Below are 20,829 nucleotides of genomic sequence, written 5' to 3' on the forward strand. Positions count from 1 at the left end.
TTGCCAAAGGAGAGAAAAGAGTCGTGTTGGCTTGAGCAGGGTGAGAAAGGCATCAATCCTGGGAGGGTGGCTCATCATAGAGAATCAATGCCTAAGAATTGTGAGGAGGGCTTTCCAGGTAGGAGACACCTAGGTCATGGAAACTGGGGTTCTATTTGGTTGAAGAGAGTGCCCACATGGAGACAGTGTGTGGCAGACTACATCAGGATTTCAGGGTCTGAGCATGGTAGAAATATGTTCATGCAGAGGCTGCTAGCAATCTGAAGAGGGCACTTTTATGGCTTTCAACAGATATATAGATATAGATATAAATAGATATAGATATCCTATCTAATAAAAGAGAAACATGGTAATTAGCGTACGACCGCTACCCTTCCCATTGGCTAATCAGGGTGATATGCAAATTAACTGCCAGCCAAGATGGCAGCCGGCAGCCAGGCAGCTTGAAGCTAACATTGAGACTTGCTTCCTTCAGTGACGGAGGACTCCAACGTTCCCCGCCTGCCACTGCAGGCCTCTGAGCTGCAACTCTAAGCAACTATGTTACAAATATAGAAGAAGCTAAACAAAACCCCAGAAACCTGCTTTAGTCCGCCAGGCTTCAGCCAGCAGGATCGCAACATTGTTTCAAATACAGAAGGTAAACAAAGGCCAGAAACCTGCTTTCAGCAGTGGAGGCCTAAGAGCTGGAGCCAAGCCTCAAAGCTAAAGTTGGCCCAGAATAAAAAAAGAAAAAAAGGAAAAAAAGGAGCGGTTGGGAGCTTCAGTCACCCGCCAGCCTGAAAACAGCCCTCAGCCCCTCACCCAGACTGGCCAGGCACCCCAGTGGGGACCGCCACCCTGAAGGGTGTGTGACCAGCTGCAAACAGCCATCATCCCCTCACCCAGGCTGGCCAGGCACCCCAGTGGGGACCCCCACCCTGATCCAGGACACCCTTCAGGGCAAACCAGCCGGCCCCCACCCGTGCACCAGGCCTCTATCCTACATAGTAAAAGGGTAATATGCCTCCCAGCACCGGGATTAGCGGAGCTGAGAGGCCTCCCGGCACCGGGATCAGTGTGACAGGGGGCAGCGCCCAAACCCCCTGACCAACCTGTGGCTCTGTGTGTGACAGGGGGCGGGGCCACAACCTCCCTATCGGCCCTGCTCTGTTCGTGACAGGGGAAGGCGCCCCAACCCCCTGATCAGCCCTGCTCTGTGCCTGATAGGGGGGAACTCCCCAACCCCCTGATCACCCTGCGGCTCTGTGTGACAGGGTTTGGCGCCCCAACCCCCTGATCAACCCTGCTCTGTGTGTGACAGGGGGCAGCGCCCCAACCCCCTGATCGGCCCTGCTCTGTGTGTGATGGGGTAGAGCCATAACCTCCCCATTGGCCCTGCCCTGAGTGTGAGAGTGGCGGCGCCCCAACCCCCTGATCAGCCCTGCTCTGTGGGTGATAGAGGGTGGTGCCCCAACCCCCACCCCATGGGCCCTGCTCTGTGTGTGACAGGGTAGAGCCATAACTTCCCCATCGGCCCTGCCCTGAGTGTGAGAGTGGCGGCGCCCCAACCCCCTGATCGGCCCTGCTCTGTGGGTGATAGAGGATGGCACCCCAACCCCCTGATCTGCCTTCTCTGTGTGTGACAGGGTGTGGTGCCCCAACTCCCCTATGGGCCCTACTCTGTGAGTGACAGGGGGGAGCTCCTCAACCACCTGATGGGCCCTGCTCTGTGCATGACAGGGGGCAGCGCCCCAACCCCCTGATGGGCCCTGCTCTGTGCGTGACAGGAGGCGGTGCCCCAACCCCCCAATCGGCTCTACCCTGAGCGTGACTGGGGGTGGCATCGCAACCTCCTGATCTGCCCTGCTCTGTGCATGACAGTGGGCGGCGCCCCAACTCCCCAATCAGCCCTGCTCTGAGCCCGACCAGGGGCTGCACCTAGGGATTGGGCCTGCCCTCTGCCACCTGGGAGCAGGCCTAAGCCAGCAGGTCGTTATCTCCTGAGGGGTCCCAGACTGCGAGAGGGCACAGGCCAGACTGAGGGACCCCCCTCAGTGCACAAATTTTTGTGCACTGGGCCTCTAGTAGATATATAAGTATACAAATATAGATGTAGAGGAGATCCAAGATGGCAGAGTAAATTGAAGCTGCACTCCATACTCCCATGAACACATCAAAATTACAACTAAATTATAGAACAATCAATCCAGATAACCATCTTAAAATTAGCTGAACTTCTCAGCCAGGACTCACCGAGGTCCATTTCAGAAGTAAGGTGGAACAGAAAGCAAATGATGAACTGAAAGAGCCAACAGACCCAATCTCAACTAAGAGAAAGGACAAACTGAATTATACTATTTGCACCTTTATTTTTTTCTGATCATAAAAGCTCAACATGCTAATTGGAAAAGTTAAAACTAGAAATAGAAAGATTGCCGAAACCGGTTTGGCTCAGTGGATAGAGCGTCGGCCTGCGGACTGAAAGGTCCCAGGTTCGATTCCGGTCAAGGGCATGTACCTGGGTTGCGGGCACATCCCCAGTAGGAGATGTGCAGGAGGCAGCTGATCGATGTTTCTCTCTCATCGATGTTTCTGACTCTCTATCTCTCTCCCTTCCTCTCTGTAAAAAAATCAATAAAATTTAAAAAAAAAGAAAGATAAAGATGATGTTAGAAATTTTCATGAAAACATCTTCTACAAATATTCACTTGAAAGAAGTGGTTTATGTAAGGTCACATACTGTAAGGAGAATAGCCCAGATTGGAATCCAAGTTTATCTGAATCTAAGGCCATATCCCTAACCACATTGCTTTCCTAAACCTAAGAATTTGAATTTCATCTTCATCTGATTACCCAACCAGTCCTTTAGGATGTCAGAAAAAGTGGTAATGATTCCTCAGATGACAGACCTAAAGAACAAGGGTCATAATGGCATTGTTTCTTCCACCATAAATGCTTTCAAAAGCACCTTCATACCAATTCATAGCTTGACAGCACTGGTCCCCAAATCATGGGCTGGACTTCCAGTGCCTAGGGGTGTTCACACAGGTAGTGACACCATTTTTTCCCTGAATTGAAGGACCACATGGTTTTGCAAGCTCCCTTTACCTGGGGTCTCCTGTGCCGCTGGGCCTGGGCTGATGCGGACATCACAAGTACTGCACCAGGCACACACACAGTTCAAGTCACCACAGAACCATCCAAACAGACACCCAAGGCCTTCTGGGAGGTGGGTAGGGGAGCAATGGGTGAGGTCTTGTTGAAAGTCCATCCCCATGGGGGGGGGAGGGGGCACTTCACTGTACTCTGAGGAAGGGCCAGCCCCTTCTGCTTCAGTCCCAAGTTACCTGGTCAGACCCAGGTCAGACATCGTCTTGCTCAAAAATGGTCACAACCGATGTTCCCAGTTAGAAATCCTAGGGGCTTTATCTCCTCCCCTACAAAGTTCTCTGAAAGAGAAACAGAAGGAGGGAAAGGCAAAGTGCTCTGCCTTCAGATGGGGCCAGTCATGGTCCTCCAGGTAAGTACTAGTATGTCCAGGACTGCCTGGCCATCAGCTTAGGAGGGTCTGGTGCCTGCCGCAGGCTGGAGCAGAGAAGCCAAAGCCAGACAACCTGGAGATGAGTGTGGTTGGGGTGGGTCCTTCTACATCCTCAGAGCACCAGGGGGGCGGATTCATCCTGTCTGTAAAACTGCCGCAGTGAGCTCCTCATCTCACCCCAGCTGGAATCTGCATCCACCAGCATCCACCAGGCTGCCATAACCTTGCAGACTGCTCTGGAGACATGAAGACCCTCCCAGATGGCATCACACTGTGGGGTACAAGGGGGGTACAAGGCTGGCTCACTGTTTTGTGAGCTGATCACAAAAAAGAGAATTTGGATATATTTTACTGACATTAGGAAAAGTTAATCATGGCCAAACATGGTATACTGACCAAAAAAAGCGTTTTGTGTTACATTCTTTCCTTTGGCTTTTTATCTTGTCTTTCTTTGTTAAAGGGAATCTTAAACTTTATGTATAAGTCAATCAATCAATCAATCAATCTTTTCTTTTAAAAGTTCATACTTAAAAATAAATGCTGCTATAGAATTCTACTTCCTGAACTTCAATAAACATTCACTATTTCTTTCTTCAAATTATTTTATAGTTTGGATTTGTAATAATAGAAAGCATGCAGTATATACCAGTTGTCCTCATGCTTCAGCATGTATTATAATCACTTGGAGGAACTTGTGAACTGTTATTTCTACAGTCCACCTTTAGTCAGTGAGTAGGACCCAGAAATCAGTATTTTAAAGATGTTCCCCAGGCAAGTCTGATGAAGATGATTATGCAAGACTTTGATAAAACATTAGGAGTGCAATTCATTCCATTGTTTCTTTTTGGAATTGCTTGTCATAATACTTGAGAAAGAAAAATGATTTGTGTACGAGTAAGATTATTGAGTCAATAGCAGAGTTTGGACAAACCTACTATTTCCCTGTTAATAATCAATCAAGAAATCAATTAAAGCCCTGGTTGGAACATCACCGCATGCACCAAAGGGTCATAGGTTCGATTCCCAGTAAGGGCACATACCCAGGTTGAAGGTTTGACTCATGGTCTGGGCACGTTCGAGAGGCAGCTGCAACTGATCAGTTTCTCTCTCACATTGATCTCTCTCTCTCTCCCTTCTTTCCTCTCTAAAGTCTATTGGCTTTAAAAATAAAAAACAAACATATCTTGCTTGACCAGCATGGCTCAGTGGTTGAGCGTTGACCTATGAACCAGGAGGTCACGATTCAATTCCTGGTCGGGGCACATGACTAGGCTACAGGTTTGATCCTCTGTGGGGCATGCAGGAGGCAGCCCATCAGTGATTCTCTTTCATCATTGATGTTTCTCTCTCTCTCTCTCTCTCTCTCTCTCTCTCTCTCTCTCTCTCCCTTCCTCTCTGAAATCAATAAAAACATATATTTTTTTAAAAAAACCCACATATCTTCAGATTAGTATTTCTAGTTTCTTGGGATATTCCTAGAAGGGGAATTACTGGATCAAATGGGAGTTTCATTTTTAGTTTTTTGAGGAAACTCCATACTGTTATCCACAGTGGCTGCACCAGTCTGCATTCCCACCAGCAGTGCATGAGGGTTCCTTTCTCCCTGCATCCTGGCTAGCACTTGTCATTTGTTGATTTGTTGATGATAGCCATTCTGACAGGTGTGAGATGGTACCGCATTGTCATTTTGATTTGCATCTCTTAGATGATTAGTGACTTTGAACATGTTTTCATATGTCTCTTGGCCTTCCTTATGTCTTCTTTCAAAAAGTATCTACTTAGGTCCGTTGCCCATTTTTTGATTGGATTGTTTATCTTCCTTTTGTTAAGTTGTATGAGTTCCCTGTAAATGTTGGAGATTAAACCCTTATCAGTGATAACATTGGCAAATATGTTCTCCCATGCAGTGGACTTTCTTGTTGTTATGTTGATGGTTTCTTTTGCTGTGCAGAAGCTTTTTATTTTGATGTAGTCCCATTTGTTTATTTTCTCTTTAGTTTCCATTGCCCTAGGAGCTGTATCGGTGAAGATATTGCTTCGGTATATGTCTGAGATTTTGCTGCCTGTGGATTCCTCTAAGATTTTTATGGTTTCCCGCACCCCTATGTTCATAGCAGCATAATTTATCATAGCTAAGATTTGGAAACAGCCTAAGTGCCTATCAGGAGATGAGTGGATTAAAAACTGTGGTACAGCTACACAATGGAATACTATGCTTCAGTAAAAATGAAGGAACTCTTACCATTTGCAACAGCATGGATGGAACTGGAGAGCATTATGCTAAGCAAAATAAGTCAGTCAGAGAAAGATAAATATCACATGATCTCACTCATTTGTGGAATATAATGGACAACATCAACTGATGAATAAAAACAGATCCAGAGACAAAGAAGCATCGATCAGACTGTCAAACCTCAGAGGGAAGGTAGGGGAATGCGGGGTAAGGGGAAGAGATCAATCAAAGGACTTTTATGCATGCCTATAAGCATAACCAATGGAAACAGACAACAGGGGGAGTGAGGGCATGAGTGGGGGGGGCGGGTAATGGGGGCATAAGGACACATATGTAATACCTTAATCAATAAAGAAAAAAAACATATCTTCAGGTGAGGCTTTAAAAAGAAATCAATGCCCTAGCCAGTTTGGCTCAGTGGAGAGAGCATCAGCCTGCTGACTGAAGGGTCCCAGGTTCAATTCTGGTCAAGGGCACATGCCTGGATTGCAGACTCGATCCCCAGTAGGAGGCATGCAGGAGGCAGCCGATCAGTGATTCTCATCATTGATGTTTCTGTCTCTCTCTCCCTCTCCCTTCCTCTCTGAAATCAATAAAGAAATATATTTTTAAAAAGAGACATAATGCCGAAACCGGTTTGGCTCAGTGGATAGAGCGTCGGCCTGAGGACTGAAAGGTCCCAGGTTTGATTCCGGTCAAGGGCATGCACCTGGGTTGCGGGCACATCCCCAGTAGGAGATGTGCAAGAGGCAGCTAATCGATGTTTCTCTCTCATTGATGTTTCTAACTCTCTATCTCTCTCCCTTCCTCTCTGTAAAAAATCAATAAAATATATTAAAAAAATAAAAAAATAAAAAGAGACATAATAACACATGCAAGAGGAGGGTCTTGTTTGGGTCCTGATGTAAACAAAGTATGAGACAGGAAAATCTGAACTTTGGATCTTTAAAAAAAAAATCAATATTAAAACATAATGTGGCAGTCATGTGGGAATATCAGAAGATGTCATTGTTTGATCTGTAAGGGAAATATAATTTCTAACATTTACATAGTAACCTTTTGACTTCAAGTGCATTTATAAAGTTCTTACTGCCTTTGCAAGTTTTTTTCACATTTTATTTGAGGATGGGATGGGGTAAAGGAGACTTTTCCCTTATATCTCTTTCCTATATTGCTCTGTGCAATTTATTCTGAACTAGGAAGGCAAGCCCACCAGGAGCCTTCAGGATCAGATAATTTCACATAATTTTCACAAAAATCTTAGTCCTTAGATCTAGGGCAGCAACTCTGACTACAGCATATTTCACTTAACCTTGTACCTGTTCCAACACTCAAAATGGACTCATCATGTCTGACTCCTATGGAGAGGAGGGATTGTGGCACTGAAAAACCAAAAGGGGCTGTTTTGCTAACAACAAATATTCCTAGGGCAATCCCCACCTGTGTTAAGTGTCATTATAAAGGAGACTGAGGCTTCAGAAAACAGAGTGGGGAGTTCAACTCACTGGGGACTCCAGGTAACTCAGTGGGGATTTGGCACTCAGCTCCAGTGCCCCATCGGCAGTGGGGCCAGCAGAGAGCCAAGGACCCAGCAGACTTGGCAGGACCCAAGGGAGACAGGGGTGGGGCTCACCAGCACAGGACTGGCATGGAAACTCCTACCTCCCTGCCTGTTGGACTTGTTCTGGGTCAGGGGTTGAGTCATGCCAGGGCCCTCCCTCAAATTACTATGTTCTGTGGTGGGTTGAGCCCACCAAGCACAACCCCTTTCTTCTCCACAGCTGCCCTCTGAGGCAAATGTTTTCCCCATGAAAAGACCAGGTCTTAAGCAAGTGTGTCTGTAATAATTGCCATTTTATTCCTCTGGCTAAGAGATCCAGAGGTGATTTGAGGTTTACATTTTAATAGTTATTTCATCAAGAGTTTAGGTGCCCCCATTGCCCTTATAAGCTGATTGCAAATTATTTCATTACTTATTAAAAAAATTTTAATTCTGTCTGTGACACAAGTTCATTAAAAAATACATATAAGCAAAAAGAAAACTCACTCCACACAGAAATAAGCACAGCTAATTTTTTGATGTATGTATGTATGTATGTATACACACATGCACACACACACACAATTTGGAATTTTTATTGTACATATGTGAGCTGATACTAAATATACTTTGCAGCTTATGTTACTTTACAATATGAAATGAACATATTTTCATGCATTTGTGTGAAACTTCCCAATTGAAAAATAGACCTGGAGAATAGGTCAAAATACAAAATCCAGTAAGATGCTGGTTAACAAGGAAACTATATAAACAAAATTCTACCAGATGATTAAAAGTAAAACGAAGGTAAAAAGATACATCAGAATATGCTAATAGAAAGCAGGGGCCAGATTTTACTATCAGATTTAAAAAAAAGAATTCAAGGCCTAAAGCACACAGGATAAGGTCGTCTGCGTGAATGTCTTTGCTTCCAATGCATCATCACAAACTTGTTTCTTACTCTTCTTATTTCTTCCCTAAGCCTTTCCATCTCATCTACTCCTCTTAGCATTTCTTCAGGGTCCAAATGCCTAACGGGAGTGTCCTCTTTGAATGCCTGCACAGGTTGAGTCAGCCCGCTTCTAAGGTTTCCTTCTGCCTCCAGCCTGACACCTTCTTGGGAAGGCGGAGGATTTCCTTCTGCCTCCCTTGGTACATCTTCTGAAGGGTGGTCTTCTTCAGCCTTTGGCATGTTCTGTGGTTTTCCTTCATTTTCTTCACAAGACTGTTGCATGTTGAGTATTTTTTTATTATTTCCTTTTTGGATAAATTAATCCTAGAAAACAAGGAAACAAACAACTAGATGCCAGGCAAACAGACCAGCAGCCAGAGTATGGATTCCCAGAGCAGAGACTGGCCTTTTTTTCATTCAGATTCCGAATTGTCAGTTTTCCAACTAGAGAAGGCTAGCTTCTTAGGCTCAGAACTCCCCTGACTCCACCCCTTCCTCCACTTCCCTTCCCTCTCCCTCTCCCCCTCCTAACTCCATCTTCTTTCCTCCAGCTCCAGCCCACCATTTCCCAGCAGGCCCTGCTACAGGCCCAGAAATGCAGGCTGCGCGGAAGCATTTAACTCCTCCCTCACCACTGGTCTCCAACACTCCCGCCTTTCGGGCTATTCCAAACCATCCCAACCTCCAGCCTCTCACCTGGGACCCGCTGGTCCAGACTCTGGCCTCCCTTCCCCCTTCCATGCCTCTCCAACCTTAGCCCCTCCCCCGCCTCATTTCCGCTGCAGGCTCTGCAAAGGCCTCCAGGCTTAATCCGGATGGGGAGAGGCTGCTCTGGCGACAGTGAGATGTGCTTTGGTGTCATCCACACTCCCACCCCCACCACAAGGGATCTGAGGCCATTGCACCTTTACACTGACCTGCAGGGAGCCAGCGGATTTTTCTCCTTCTTCCCTCACTCGATTTGTGTCGCGCTCAAAACGCCAAAAGTCCTGCAGACCGACAGGAGTGCTTGGTGAGCAGACCAGTACCCGAATCACGGGTCCCCTTCACGATTCTAGGCCTTGTTCGTCTAAAGTTTCCCCATATCTTCATCCTCTCTCTCCTTTTCAGGCAACCCCGCCCTCCCTTCCCGGTGCCCACCGGTTCCCTGCAAGCAGGGAGTGGGAGACGCAAGTTATTTCCAAATTGTTTCTATGTCTCTCTCGAGCGCGACCCTTAATTGGCTTCAGTCCTCCCTCTCCACACCCACCTTACTCCCCCGACCAAACAGCCCCGAAAATCCTGAACAAAAATGGGAGTTTGGCGGAACCGTAGTGTTGAGAAAGCAGTGCCGGCCTTGCTTGGCTTCTGTTCTCTGACTCCCAGACTTGAAGGTCCCCAAGGCAGCTCCCACCTTTATACTCACCTGAAAGGATCCGGGGCACTTTTCTTCTCCAGCAATAGGGAGCTGCTCCAGGGAAACAGGCCCCGGACTATAAGGACTTCTGCACACGTCGACTCCTGGTCACGTGAGGGTCGCGCGTCATCAATGAGCTGGAGTCCTCAGTTACCCCTCCCTTTAATACCGCAGCCCGCCCCCTGTATTCCCTCCACTTGATGCTGTCAATCTTTTTTCGTATTTGCCAATGAGAGACAATAAAACTGGTACTGTCGCGCAGTTTCTATTCGCCTTCCTCGGATTACCAGGGAGGATCAGCCTCTTGGGTTTATTGGACCATTTCCCCTTCTTCTTTGGGGAATCATCGCTTTCACCCTCCTACAGCCAAATCGCTCCCCTCCCCTCCTCCCCCAATACCCTACAGTCCACCATTTCCCCTGTAGTCCTATTTAGCATTAAAATGGGCGGAGGTGGTAGACGAGGTGAGGGGGGCGACTAGAAAAGAATCTAGGAGTGAGGATGTGGGATTTTTTTTTTTTACTAGTTTTCTTGAATAAGTGTTTTGTTTAATGTTTTAAACAATCAGCATACTTTTAAAATATTTTTAAAAGAGGTCCTACATAAACAATATTTGACACATTATGGAGGGCAAATTATCAATTTTTAACACTTTGGAAAATAGTTGCAAATGACAGTTTTCACAACATATTGATGTGTTAGAAAATTTTTTTAAATCTAACCGAAACAACACCTTTAAAACTCTCCCAGATTAATCTGTGCAAAGAGGCCCAGTTTTCTCTAGTTAATAAGTTTATGTAAGTAATTCATAACTTTTTCTCTTTCTGGCTGAACTCGAAATATCAAGTGCTAGATGTCGGACATTTTCATTCATGAGTGCTAGGTGGTTCCACTTGGATTTGAAATGGAGGCTTCAGACAGCCTTTCTAGTAGATCCAGTGCCTTGTTAATCAAATGAGTCCATAGAAAAGCCTGCTTTCTGCAGAGTGAGCTTGATTTTGGACCACAAAGAAATATGTTGGAAAATAACTCACACATTCATGAAACACTCAGAGAGTATCCCACTATTTGGTGTGAGGCTTATTAGTAGGTGGAATAGTTTTTCCCCTCAATGGCACTCTTTAGATATTCAGGTATCATTCGCTTTGTTCCATTAAAACTACCAACATCTATAATTGTTATGATCAGAATGTGGAGGGAACATAATTGCTGTAAAAAAAAAAAGTTAAAACAGGAAACTGATATCACCACACCCAGGAATCCACTGGTACTTGGAGGTATGTTGATGCCTGGAATAGCAATCTGGCCAGTGAGGTCATCTTCAGAATCTTGGGAAGGAGGCAGAGAGGGATTTCTTGTTTAGAATGGTCACAGTGGGATATGGCAGCCAACAACAGTCTACCACAGGGAAAGGAAGGGTTTGAAAAAATAAATTTTTTGCTGGCTTAATGTTTTATAACTTATATATAAGCATGAAAAAGTTATTCCACAGTTGAAGGATACATTTTCTATTATTTGAGGAAGAGTTTTTAATGTAAATATAGCCAGTGAATTATAAAGATGTAGTCATTAACTACCATGACAAAATGTTTCTTTTCTTTCAGCTATTACATTTAATAGGGGGCAACTCCAGTCCTTTTTTTTTTTCTTTTTCTTTTTTTCAAAAAGTACTATCATATTGCAAAATTGACTCTTTTTTGGGTGTACAGTTTCATGAAGCTTAACAATATATAGGTTTGTATAACCAACACCACAGTGGGTACACAGTTCAATAACCACTCCCAAAAAAATTCCCTATGCTACCCCTTTGTAGTCATATTTTATCCCTTGTCTGAATTTTGGCAGCTACTGATCTACTCCAAATTCCTATAGTTTTGTCTTTTTCAGAATGACATATAAATAAAATCTACTATATGTCACATTTAGAGACAGGCTTCTTTCATTCAGTGTAATGCCCTCAAACTCATTTAAGTTGTTTCATGTATCAACAATTCATTATTTTCTTTTGCTGAGTAGTATTCTGTTATGAGGATGTTCCCATTTATATATCTACTAGAGGCCCGGCACATGAATTCGTGCACAGGTGGGGTCCAGCTGGCCTGCCCCAATGGGGGCCCATCAGGCCAGGCTGGCGATAGGGAGGCCCTGCCCCTGATTGGGCTGTAGGGGGCTGATTGGGGGCCAGGCTGGTCGGGTGGGGAGGGGAGGGGCTGATCAGGGCCTGGATCAGGCTTGTTGGCATCATAGCCACTGGTCATTCTGCCGTCCGGTTGCTGGGCTTCTATATATGTATAGATTTACCCACAGAAGGATATTTGGGTTATTCCCAGTCTTGAGTAACTATGAAAAGAGCTGCTATAAACATTTGTGTACAGATTTAGGTCCCTTTCTCTGGCCTATCTGCCTTCAGTGCCTCCTTCTCCCCTTCCAACTTACCTTGCATGTTACCATCAAATTAAACTTCACTCTTCCTTATTTTCAACTTGTCACTCTTCTGCCCAAAGGATCTGGATGGCAACCCTACCATACACAAAGTAAACCCTATTTCCTCATCCTGAAATTCAGCATTGATCAGAATTAAGCCTCAGAACACAAGTCCTCCACTTCTCTGCCCCATCCAAAAGGAACTCTCATTCACTGTGTCCCAAGTGTGCCTTCTTCTTTCTCTTTGTCCTTGCAGGACATTTTCTTCCTCCTGACTGCCCTCCTCTTCTTCCTAGGTCCTGGTCCTGTTCATTCTTAGGGTTTCAACCTTCATCACCCAGCTTCTGAAGCCACTCCAGCTGGAAGTTATCTCCCTCCCCTGCTGATGATGCACATAGTGTCTGTCCCACCTCCCCATATTGCCCTTAGCAAATGTTGCCTTCTATACCTTTCCCCTTTCCTGTGTGTTTTTGTGGTAGGTGGCAGGAAGTGGAGAGGGGAGGGTTATCTAACTAGGTAGATAGTCAGATGTGAATTGGGGATGGGGAGTGGAGGTTAGGCTCCAGCTTTCATGATGCTTGAGAAGCTCTTGTAATTTTAAATTGTGCATTACCCAGAAATCTCAGCATTTCAGAAGGAGATGTTTGCCAATTGGCTCACAGAGGAACCTTCTTCCTGATGGCACAAAAATTGGAGCAGAAGTTTAATTGTCCACTCCTCTGCTTATTCTGCTTACATGTAGTCAGAGTAACCCTAACACCATTTTTATGGAGCTATTGATAGAAGATATTGGCCCTGTCTTCTTAAATGTTCACAAGAGATACAAACCTTCACTTTCATCCTTGTCCTGAAAAATTTCAACGCATCAATACAACACTCAACTACCTTTGAAGTTAAGTTAATTACAGTAGTTTTTAAATACTGTGATTGAAGATAATAGCAATATAGTGAGTGAAAACTATTTTTAAAATGGAATGAAAAAGATGCTTGGGTTAATTTTAACAATGAAGACATGACATGCATTCTAAAGGATAGACACTCTGAGCCTCTAACCAGGTGATGTGAAAGGAGGAAAAAGAAGGCAGCATTTTACCATTCAGGAGCACTATATGAGACTTTGATATCCAGAATATTGTTTTCTATATTCCCTTTAGAAGTCACTTCCACAGTCTTGTGTTCTTAGGAGCTATATTCAGCTACTCCTCCTACACATTTTTTAAATTACTGTTTCAAACTCATCCATAGAAGAGCTTGAGGTGAGTATTACTCTCCATCACTTCTCTAGCATGCTCTGTATGGCTTGAAACATCCCTCCCAGCATGACAAAATCTGCTCCAGATCCAAAGGTTTGGCTGCATAGTATGCACTCAAGTGGCCTCTATCTGAGATGATTTGCCCCTTCAGAGTGCAAGCAGACATAGCACATTCCATCACTTTGCTAAACTGAGAGTAGTCCGCTCATGTTCTGATGTGAGTGGTGCACACAGAGACTGGGCTAATTTCTACTCAGATTGTATCTGGTTCAGAAAGTAAGCTCTTCTACCATCCCTTCTATCATGCATTCCCTGACATTTGGAAATTTGGCATGAATAAGTTTTAAACATTCCACAAACTACTCAGATTAGCTATTGGCCACATCCAAACAAATTAACTTAACCTGAAGCACAATTTTTTAAAAATATCTTTTTATTGATTTCAGAGAGGAAGGGAGAGATAGAATCATCAATGATGAGAGTGAATCATTGATTGGCTGCCTCCCAGGCTCATGTCTCTGACCGGAATCGAACCTGGGACCCTCTGATCGGCAGGCTGATGCTATCCACTAAACCAAACCGGCCAGGGCTGAAGCACAAATTCTATACTTCTCATCTCTTCCAAAGAATTCTGCCCTTCTTGAACTCATAACTAAATACTGCACACATTGTGGATTATTGTGGCAGAGGTATCCAGTTATCCAGGGCATAATGCTGATGAATTGCTGTGAACCTGAAATGCTATGTCATAACCATTGCCATTTCAAATGTCCCCATAGTGTCCATGTTGGCCACTGTAATGTGAATCCCTGAATTGGTCTGCTTAGACTTTCAATATGTGACAGTATGCTCAAGATCCACCTCAGCTAGATTCTCAAGATTGCTTTGCTTAAACCTGAGGTCTGCAACTATATAGAGCATCTGCTAGGTTGTCCGGGAAGGCCGGGGGCGAAGGGGAACCACACTTCAACAACAGTACAGCTTAGGCCAGGTAACTTTTTCCTGTGGCAGAAGCACAGCTGTTGGGAAGACTGCTATTGCTGCTGGCTGGATTTGTTTTTTTAATTAAATATATAATGGAAAGGAAACCTTCGCTAACCTCTTGATTCTGCCTTAGTTGCCTATGCTACATTGTCCTTTAGACCCTGAATTTACCCACCTAACACTTCCACTCTCTTGACTGTCTACTGTTTATCCCTCACTTATCTGAAAGTGCCTTAAGGACAAAAACCTAATCTAGTTCTATTTTGTAACCAGTCTAATGTTGAAATATCAAGTTGGTGAAAATAATTTAAATTTCAATTAATATGAGAATAATTACCATGGAAATTGTGCAGATACAAAAAAGAATGAAATAATGCACACCAAGTTATATTTTTGAGTGAAGCAGCAGAACAGTATTTAGAGAATACCATTCTATGCACATAGACATAATACATATATATGTATGAAACTTGTTTATTAAGTAGTTCCAATTTTCTGGTATAAATATGGAGTGCTTTTATTTTTTCCAGTAATTGCTGTCAACTGTTTTCTGTAAAATCTTCCCTTTTTCACTGAATAATGAATTTGTTTAATAACTACTCAGTTTGTTTCCTCAATTATTCAGTCACTTCCACTCATTGAGAGTTTTTTAAAAATATATATTTTATTGATTTTTTACAGAGAGGAAGGGAGAGGAATAGAGAGTTAGGAACATCGATGAGAGAAACACCGATCGGGCTGCCTCCTGTACACCCCCCACTGGGGATGTGCCTGCAACCAAGGTACATGCCCTTGACTGGAATCGAACCTGGGACCCTTCATTCCACAGGCCGACGCTCTATCCACTGAGCCAAACCGGTTAGGGCGGCATCTATTGTTTTGATGACAAATTATCTGCTAATCTTATTGGGTTTCTCTTGTAAATTAGGAGTCATTTTTCTCTTGCTTCTTTCAACATTTCCCCTTGTCTTTTGCTTTAAGCATTTTGCCATGTTGTATTTGTTTGTTGGTCCATTGAATTTCCAGGATAAGTAGATGGACATTTTTCATCACATTTGGGAAGTTTTCAGAAATTATTTCTTTGAGTATTTTCTGCTCCTTTTTCTCTCTTTCCTGTCCTTTTAATATTCCTATTATGTATTTGTTTTTGCAATTAATAGTGTCCCGTATTTTACCCAGACTCTCTTCATTTTTCTTTGTTCTTTTTTCTCTGTGTTCCTCAAAGTACATAAAATCTATGAATCTTAGCACTCACTAATTCTTTTTCCTTCTAGCGCAAGTCCACTGCCGAGCTACTCTCGTAAATTTTTCTCTTTGTATTCCTCAAAATTTCCACTTGTTTCTTCTCTATTGATTTTTTCTATTTGATCTGACATTTTCATCATAACTGCCTTTACTTCTTTAATCACGGTTATTTTTTTAAGTATATTTTTATTGATTTCAGAGAGGAAAGGAGAGGGGGGAGATAGAAACTTCAATGATGAGAGAGAATCATTGATTGGCTGCCTCCTGCATGCCCCCTACTGGGGATCGAGTCCGCAACCTCGCATGTGCCCTTGACCGGAATCAAACCTGGGACCCTTTAGTCCGCAGGCCGATGCTCTATCCACTGAGCAAAACCAGCTAGGGCAATCACAGTTGTTTTTTATTCTTAGAACATATTTATATTGGATACTTTGAAGTTTTTGTTAAATTCAACATCGAGTCACTCTCACAGGCAGTATCTGTTGCCTGCTTTGCTCCTCATGTATGTGTCAGACTTTCTTGTTTCTCTGCATGTCTTGCATTTTTTTCAGACAATATATTTTATTAACTCTGAATACTTGGTGCTCTTCTTCTGTGGCGTATTGTTGTTATTTGCTTATTTGTTTAGTGGCCGCCTGGATTACTTTACTGATGTCTACTTCCTCCCTGCTATGTGAATCCTCTTATGTTGCTCCTCAGAGGGCACAGCATTGGGTATACCCACATTCTCTCTGAGATGACAGAGGATTTGAAAATCCTCTCTTTACCATCTCTTTCCCAGAACACACTTGGCTGTTAAGTTCCACTAATAAGCTGATTGATTGCTCTATTGTTTTTGACAATGCACTGGGGCATAAGTTGCTCCACAGATTCATGGAATTAAATTTGGCTCCTTTTCAAAGATAGTTTATGAGGGGGAAGGAGGGGAATAAACAGGGCAATCATGGAGGATGTGTTCTGGAGAGATACAGGCATTCTCTGATGTTCTGATCAGGTGTTCATTTTCGGCAAGCACTGGGTTTTTTGGGTGGTGTAACCTTTATATGTGTTCATGCCTCTCCTCCAGATATAGTGCTGAGCCTAGCACACATGCCTGCCTCTCCCTTCATAGAGCTTTTTGTTTTTCTGTTTCCTTTCCCAGCTGCATTGGGTTTCCACAACTGCCTTCAGGATATGGGCTTTGCTGTCCTTCTTCCTGCAGATTAAGTCTTTTGCTTACCAGGGGAAATAGGTCTGGCTGGAATTTCAATAGCGACTGCTGCCTCCCACTCCTAACTGGCAAGATTGGGCAAGTTTTCTCAGATTTTCTTTGATCTTCCTTGGGAACACCTATCCAGTTTCTAAAGTAAAGCCTGCAAGAAGAGTGCAAGCCCCTTATGTCTGTGGCCCTGAGGAACTTCAAACTCTCATGCTAGCCTTCACACAGTCTTTAGAAATGCATTAGCAGTTTTTAGCTAAATTTTCTTATTGTCCTACAAGTGCTTGGTGGTTTCTATCCCAAATAAACAAATGTTTGTGTACTATTTCTCCCTCCATGAGTCTCTCTCTAGATTCTGGGGTAACTATTTGCCCTGTGGACTTAGTTCTCTGGTGGTTTTAAGAAAATTTGTTGTTTTGCAGTTTGTCCAAAATTTTTCCTACTATAGGTGTGAGTGGCATTCTTTTCAGCTCTCCATTTGGAGCTGAAACCAAAAGTTGTCTTGCTCATTTTACAACTTAAATATAACATTTGGCCGGAACCGGTTTGGCTCAGTGGATAGAGCGTCGGCCTGCGGACTGAAAGGTCCCAGGTTCGATTCCGGTCAAGGGCATGTACCTTGGTTGCGGGCACATCCCCAGTAGGAGATGTGCAGGAGGCAGCTGATCGATGTTTCTAACTCTCTATCTCTCTCCCTTCCTCTCTGTAAAAAATCAATAAAATATATAAAAATAAATAAATAAATAAATAAATAAATAAATAAATAAATATAACATTTGATATAAATTCCCCGTGGTTCCCATAAGCAATACAATTTTTTTTGTTCTAATGATTTGAAGTTGGATACTATTCTCAGAAATCTTCTCTCTGCCGGCTTAGTGGTTGAGCATCTACCTATGAATCAGGAGGTCACGGTTTGATTCCCGGTCAGGGCATATGCCTGGGTTGCAGGCTCGATCCCCAGTGTGGGGTATTCAGGAGGTAGCCAATCAATGGTTCTCTCTCATAATTAATGTTTCTATCTCTCTTTCCCGCTCCCTCTCTCTGAAATAATTTTTTTAAAAAAGAAATACTTCTCTCTTTACCCCAGAAGCATTTCTTGTGTTTGGGAATATAGTGATGGAGAAGCAAAATAGTTATCTCTTATTTTATGGCTGTCCTTAGCAACATTATCTGTTGGAACAACAGGTGATAGGCTCAAGACTTTCATTGTTAGTCATAAAGTTTTGTATTTTTTCCAGTACTTTTCCCCTTTGGTATATGAAGAACTTTGTAGGGATAGAAATAAAACTCCATAGCATAACCATCTGAACATCCACATGCACTGTAAGCATAGTCCATGATTTGCTGGCCAAGGCAGTTAAACTGTCAATTAACATGAAATTCCGTTTTAAGGCATTAATGGTGGAGGAAGCAATGCCATTGTGAGCCTTCCTCTTTAAGTATGTCATCTAATAACCATTACCACTATTCTGACATCTTAAAGGATTGATTGAGCAAAAGGTGAAAATTAAATTCAAATCCTTGGATTTAGGAAATCAAACTAGTTAAGGATTATCAGTTTAGAGCCAAATAAACTGAGGTTCCAACCTAAGCTTTTCCCCTTACTGATGTCACCTTGCATAAATCACATACACTCTTTGAGCATCAGTTTAGTCACCTATATAGAGAGCATTAACAGCACTTCTTTCAGAATTTCTTGTCTGAATTAAAAGAGATAGAAATATGAAAAAATGGACTGTGAACATCGGTGATTTATATGACTTCTAGACCAAAGTGTAGAAAAATGAGTATGAGATCTCCATGCATTCTTTTTTCTCTGCTGTGGTGGCATCATGATTAGTCTGAATCTCTGGGAAACTAGGGGGAGAAGAACCTCTTCATCCCAAATCCTCATAAAGTTTGAGAAATAAACCTTTGTTGTGTTAAGCCACTGATGTTTTGGTATTAGTAGCTATCCTAGCATATGCTTAGCCTAACTTGATGAGTGCACCTAAAGGCCCTCAGTGTTAAGCAACAGAATCATTGGAATGCTTGTTGAAATACACATTATATGTGGTAAAACTGTATTGGGGTCAGGAAATAGATAGTGGAGATTATGATAGTAAGAGGTAACTACTCAATTATCATATCAGAAAGTTAATAAAAAATGATTAAAGTTAAGTCAAGAAATAGCAGTTGCAAGTTATACATCTGATATAGGACTTGTTTGTGTTGAGAATAAGCAAAGTACTCTTACAACTCAACAATAACAAGAAACCAATCCAATTTTAAAATGGGTAAAGGATTTGAATAGACATTTCTCCAATGAAGATGTACAAATAGCTAACATGCACATCAATAAATGCTCAACATCATTAGCCAGTATGGAAATGTAAATCAAAACCATAATGTGATTCTATTTCATACCCACTAAGATGGCTATAATAGAAATTACTGGCAATGACAAGTGTTGGTGAGAATATGGAGAAATTGGAACCTTTGTACACTACTGATGGGGTTGTCAAATGCCACAGTTGCTTTTGGAAAATAATTTGGTAGTTTCTCAAAAAGTTAAACATAGCCCTGGCTGGTTTTGTTCAGTGGTTAGAGCATTAGCCTGCAGACTGAAGGGTTGTGGGTTCGATTCTGGGTCAAGGACACTTACCTTGGTTACATATTTGAACCTGGGCCCTGGTAGGGGCGTGAGGGGGAGGCAACCAATTAATGTCTCACGTTGATGTTTCTCTCTCTCTCTCTTCTTCCTTCCCTCCTCCCTTCCTTCCACTCTCTCTAAAAAAATCAATGGAAAAAATATCCTCTGGTGAGGATTTTAAAAAAAGTTAAACATAGAGTTATCACATGACCTAGCAAAATATATATATATATGTATATATATATATATATATATATATATATATATATATATATTTCCAAGAAAATTAAAACATGCTCACACACAAAACATTTTCACTGTTATATGATATGTATGTGTGTGTGTGTAATGTAAAGAGAATAAATCCTAAGAGTTCTCAACACACAGAAAAAAATGTTTTCTTTTTCTTTTCACTGTATCTATGAGGTGATAGATGTGAATTAAACATACTGTGGTAATCATTTCACAGTATATGTAAGTCTAACCATTGTGCTGTGCACCTTAAACTTATATAGTGATGTATGTTAATTATATCTCAATAAAACTGGAAACAAGATTTTCTTTAAAAAAATAAAAAATAAATATCTTTGCTTCTTTCAACAGAAATTAACTAGAATATCAAATACGACACACTTGTGTTTTCTTTAAACCAGACACAAAACAAACACAGTGGGGCCTTGATTTATGAGTGTCCCGACTAACGAGTTTTTCGAGATACGAGCCGTCTCTCGGCCGATTTTTTGCTTTGAGTTGGTTACAAGCCAGCTTCAGATACCCCACTGCTAGTTGGCGCAGCGAACGTCACAGTGAACGCCACAACATCAGCCCAGCATCACGTGTCTCACTCGTTCACTTTTTAATTTGACATACGAGTAATTTGAGTTATGAGCTCCGTCACGGAATGAATTAAACTCATAAGTCAAGGCCCCACTGTAAATTGAATTTATAATACACCTTCATTAGCATGCTCTGAGGTTATCTACATAATAAACCATGAAGGCAGAACCATCATTTCTGTACTTGTAAATTTTATATTTTGACTTAATAGTTTATTTTTAAAAAGCAAATAAAACATCTACATGAATGTTCAGTACTGATACATGCTACAGTATGGATAAACCTTGAAAACATTATGCTAGAAGTCAGATATAAGAAGCCATATATTGTGATTCCTTTCATATGAAATGTCTAGAATAAGCAAATCTATAGAGACAGAAAATAGATCAGTGTTTGCCAGATGCTGGTGGGGAGAGGGAATGCAGTAGGTGCTAATGGACATGGGGCTCTTTTTTAGGGTGATGAAAATACCCTAAAACTAGATAATTGTGATGGTTTCAGAACTCTGTTAATATACTAAAAAAAAAACCACCAAAAACAATGAATTGTATGCCTTAAGTGTGCACAATTTTGAGTGTCAATTTTGTGGTATGTAAATTACACTTCGAT

The 20,829-nt window shown here is 42.5% G+C and overlaps 2 protein-coding genes and 1 pseudogene across 3 annotated transcripts in view; all 3 read right to left on the reverse strand.

Moving 5' to 3' along the window:
• Positions 1-20,829, reverse strand: part of LOC132223332 (protein BEX2-like) — a 119,166-nt gene that overhangs the window by 79,008 nt on the left and 19,329 nt on the right. The gene's annotated exons all lie outside the window — the stretch shown is intronic.
• Positions 7,736-9,802, reverse strand: TCEAL8 (transcription elongation factor A like 8). 2 transcript variants are annotated; one of them, XM_059678922.1, is made up of 3 exons: positions 9,654-9,802; positions 9,166-9,237; positions 7,736-8,572 (listed from the first exon to the last, which is right to left on the reverse strand). In XM_059678922.1, the coding sequence occupies exon 3, from the start codon at positions 8,528-8,530 to the stop codon at positions 8,177-8,179; it is 354 nt and encodes a 117-aa protein (XP_059534905.1). In that variant the 5' UTR covers positions 8,531-8,572; positions 9,166-9,237; positions 9,654-9,802; the 3' UTR covers positions 7,736-8,176. The 2 variants fall into 2 exon arrangements, with proteins under 2 accessions (XP_059534905.1, XP_059534906.1); XM_059678923.1 differs by lacking the exon at positions 9,166-9,237 and having other exon boundaries at positions 9,654-9,784.
• On the reverse strand, positions 13,158-14,242 carry LOC132223497 (GMP reductase 1-like; annotated as a pseudogene).

Source organism: Myotis daubentonii, chromosome X (genome assembly GCF_963259705.1).
Source record: "Myotis daubentonii chromosome X, mMyoDau2.1, whole genome shotgun sequence".
In the NCBI taxonomy this organism is placed as follows: Eukaryota; Metazoa; Chordata; class Mammalia; order Chiroptera; family Vespertilionidae; genus Myotis; species Myotis daubentonii.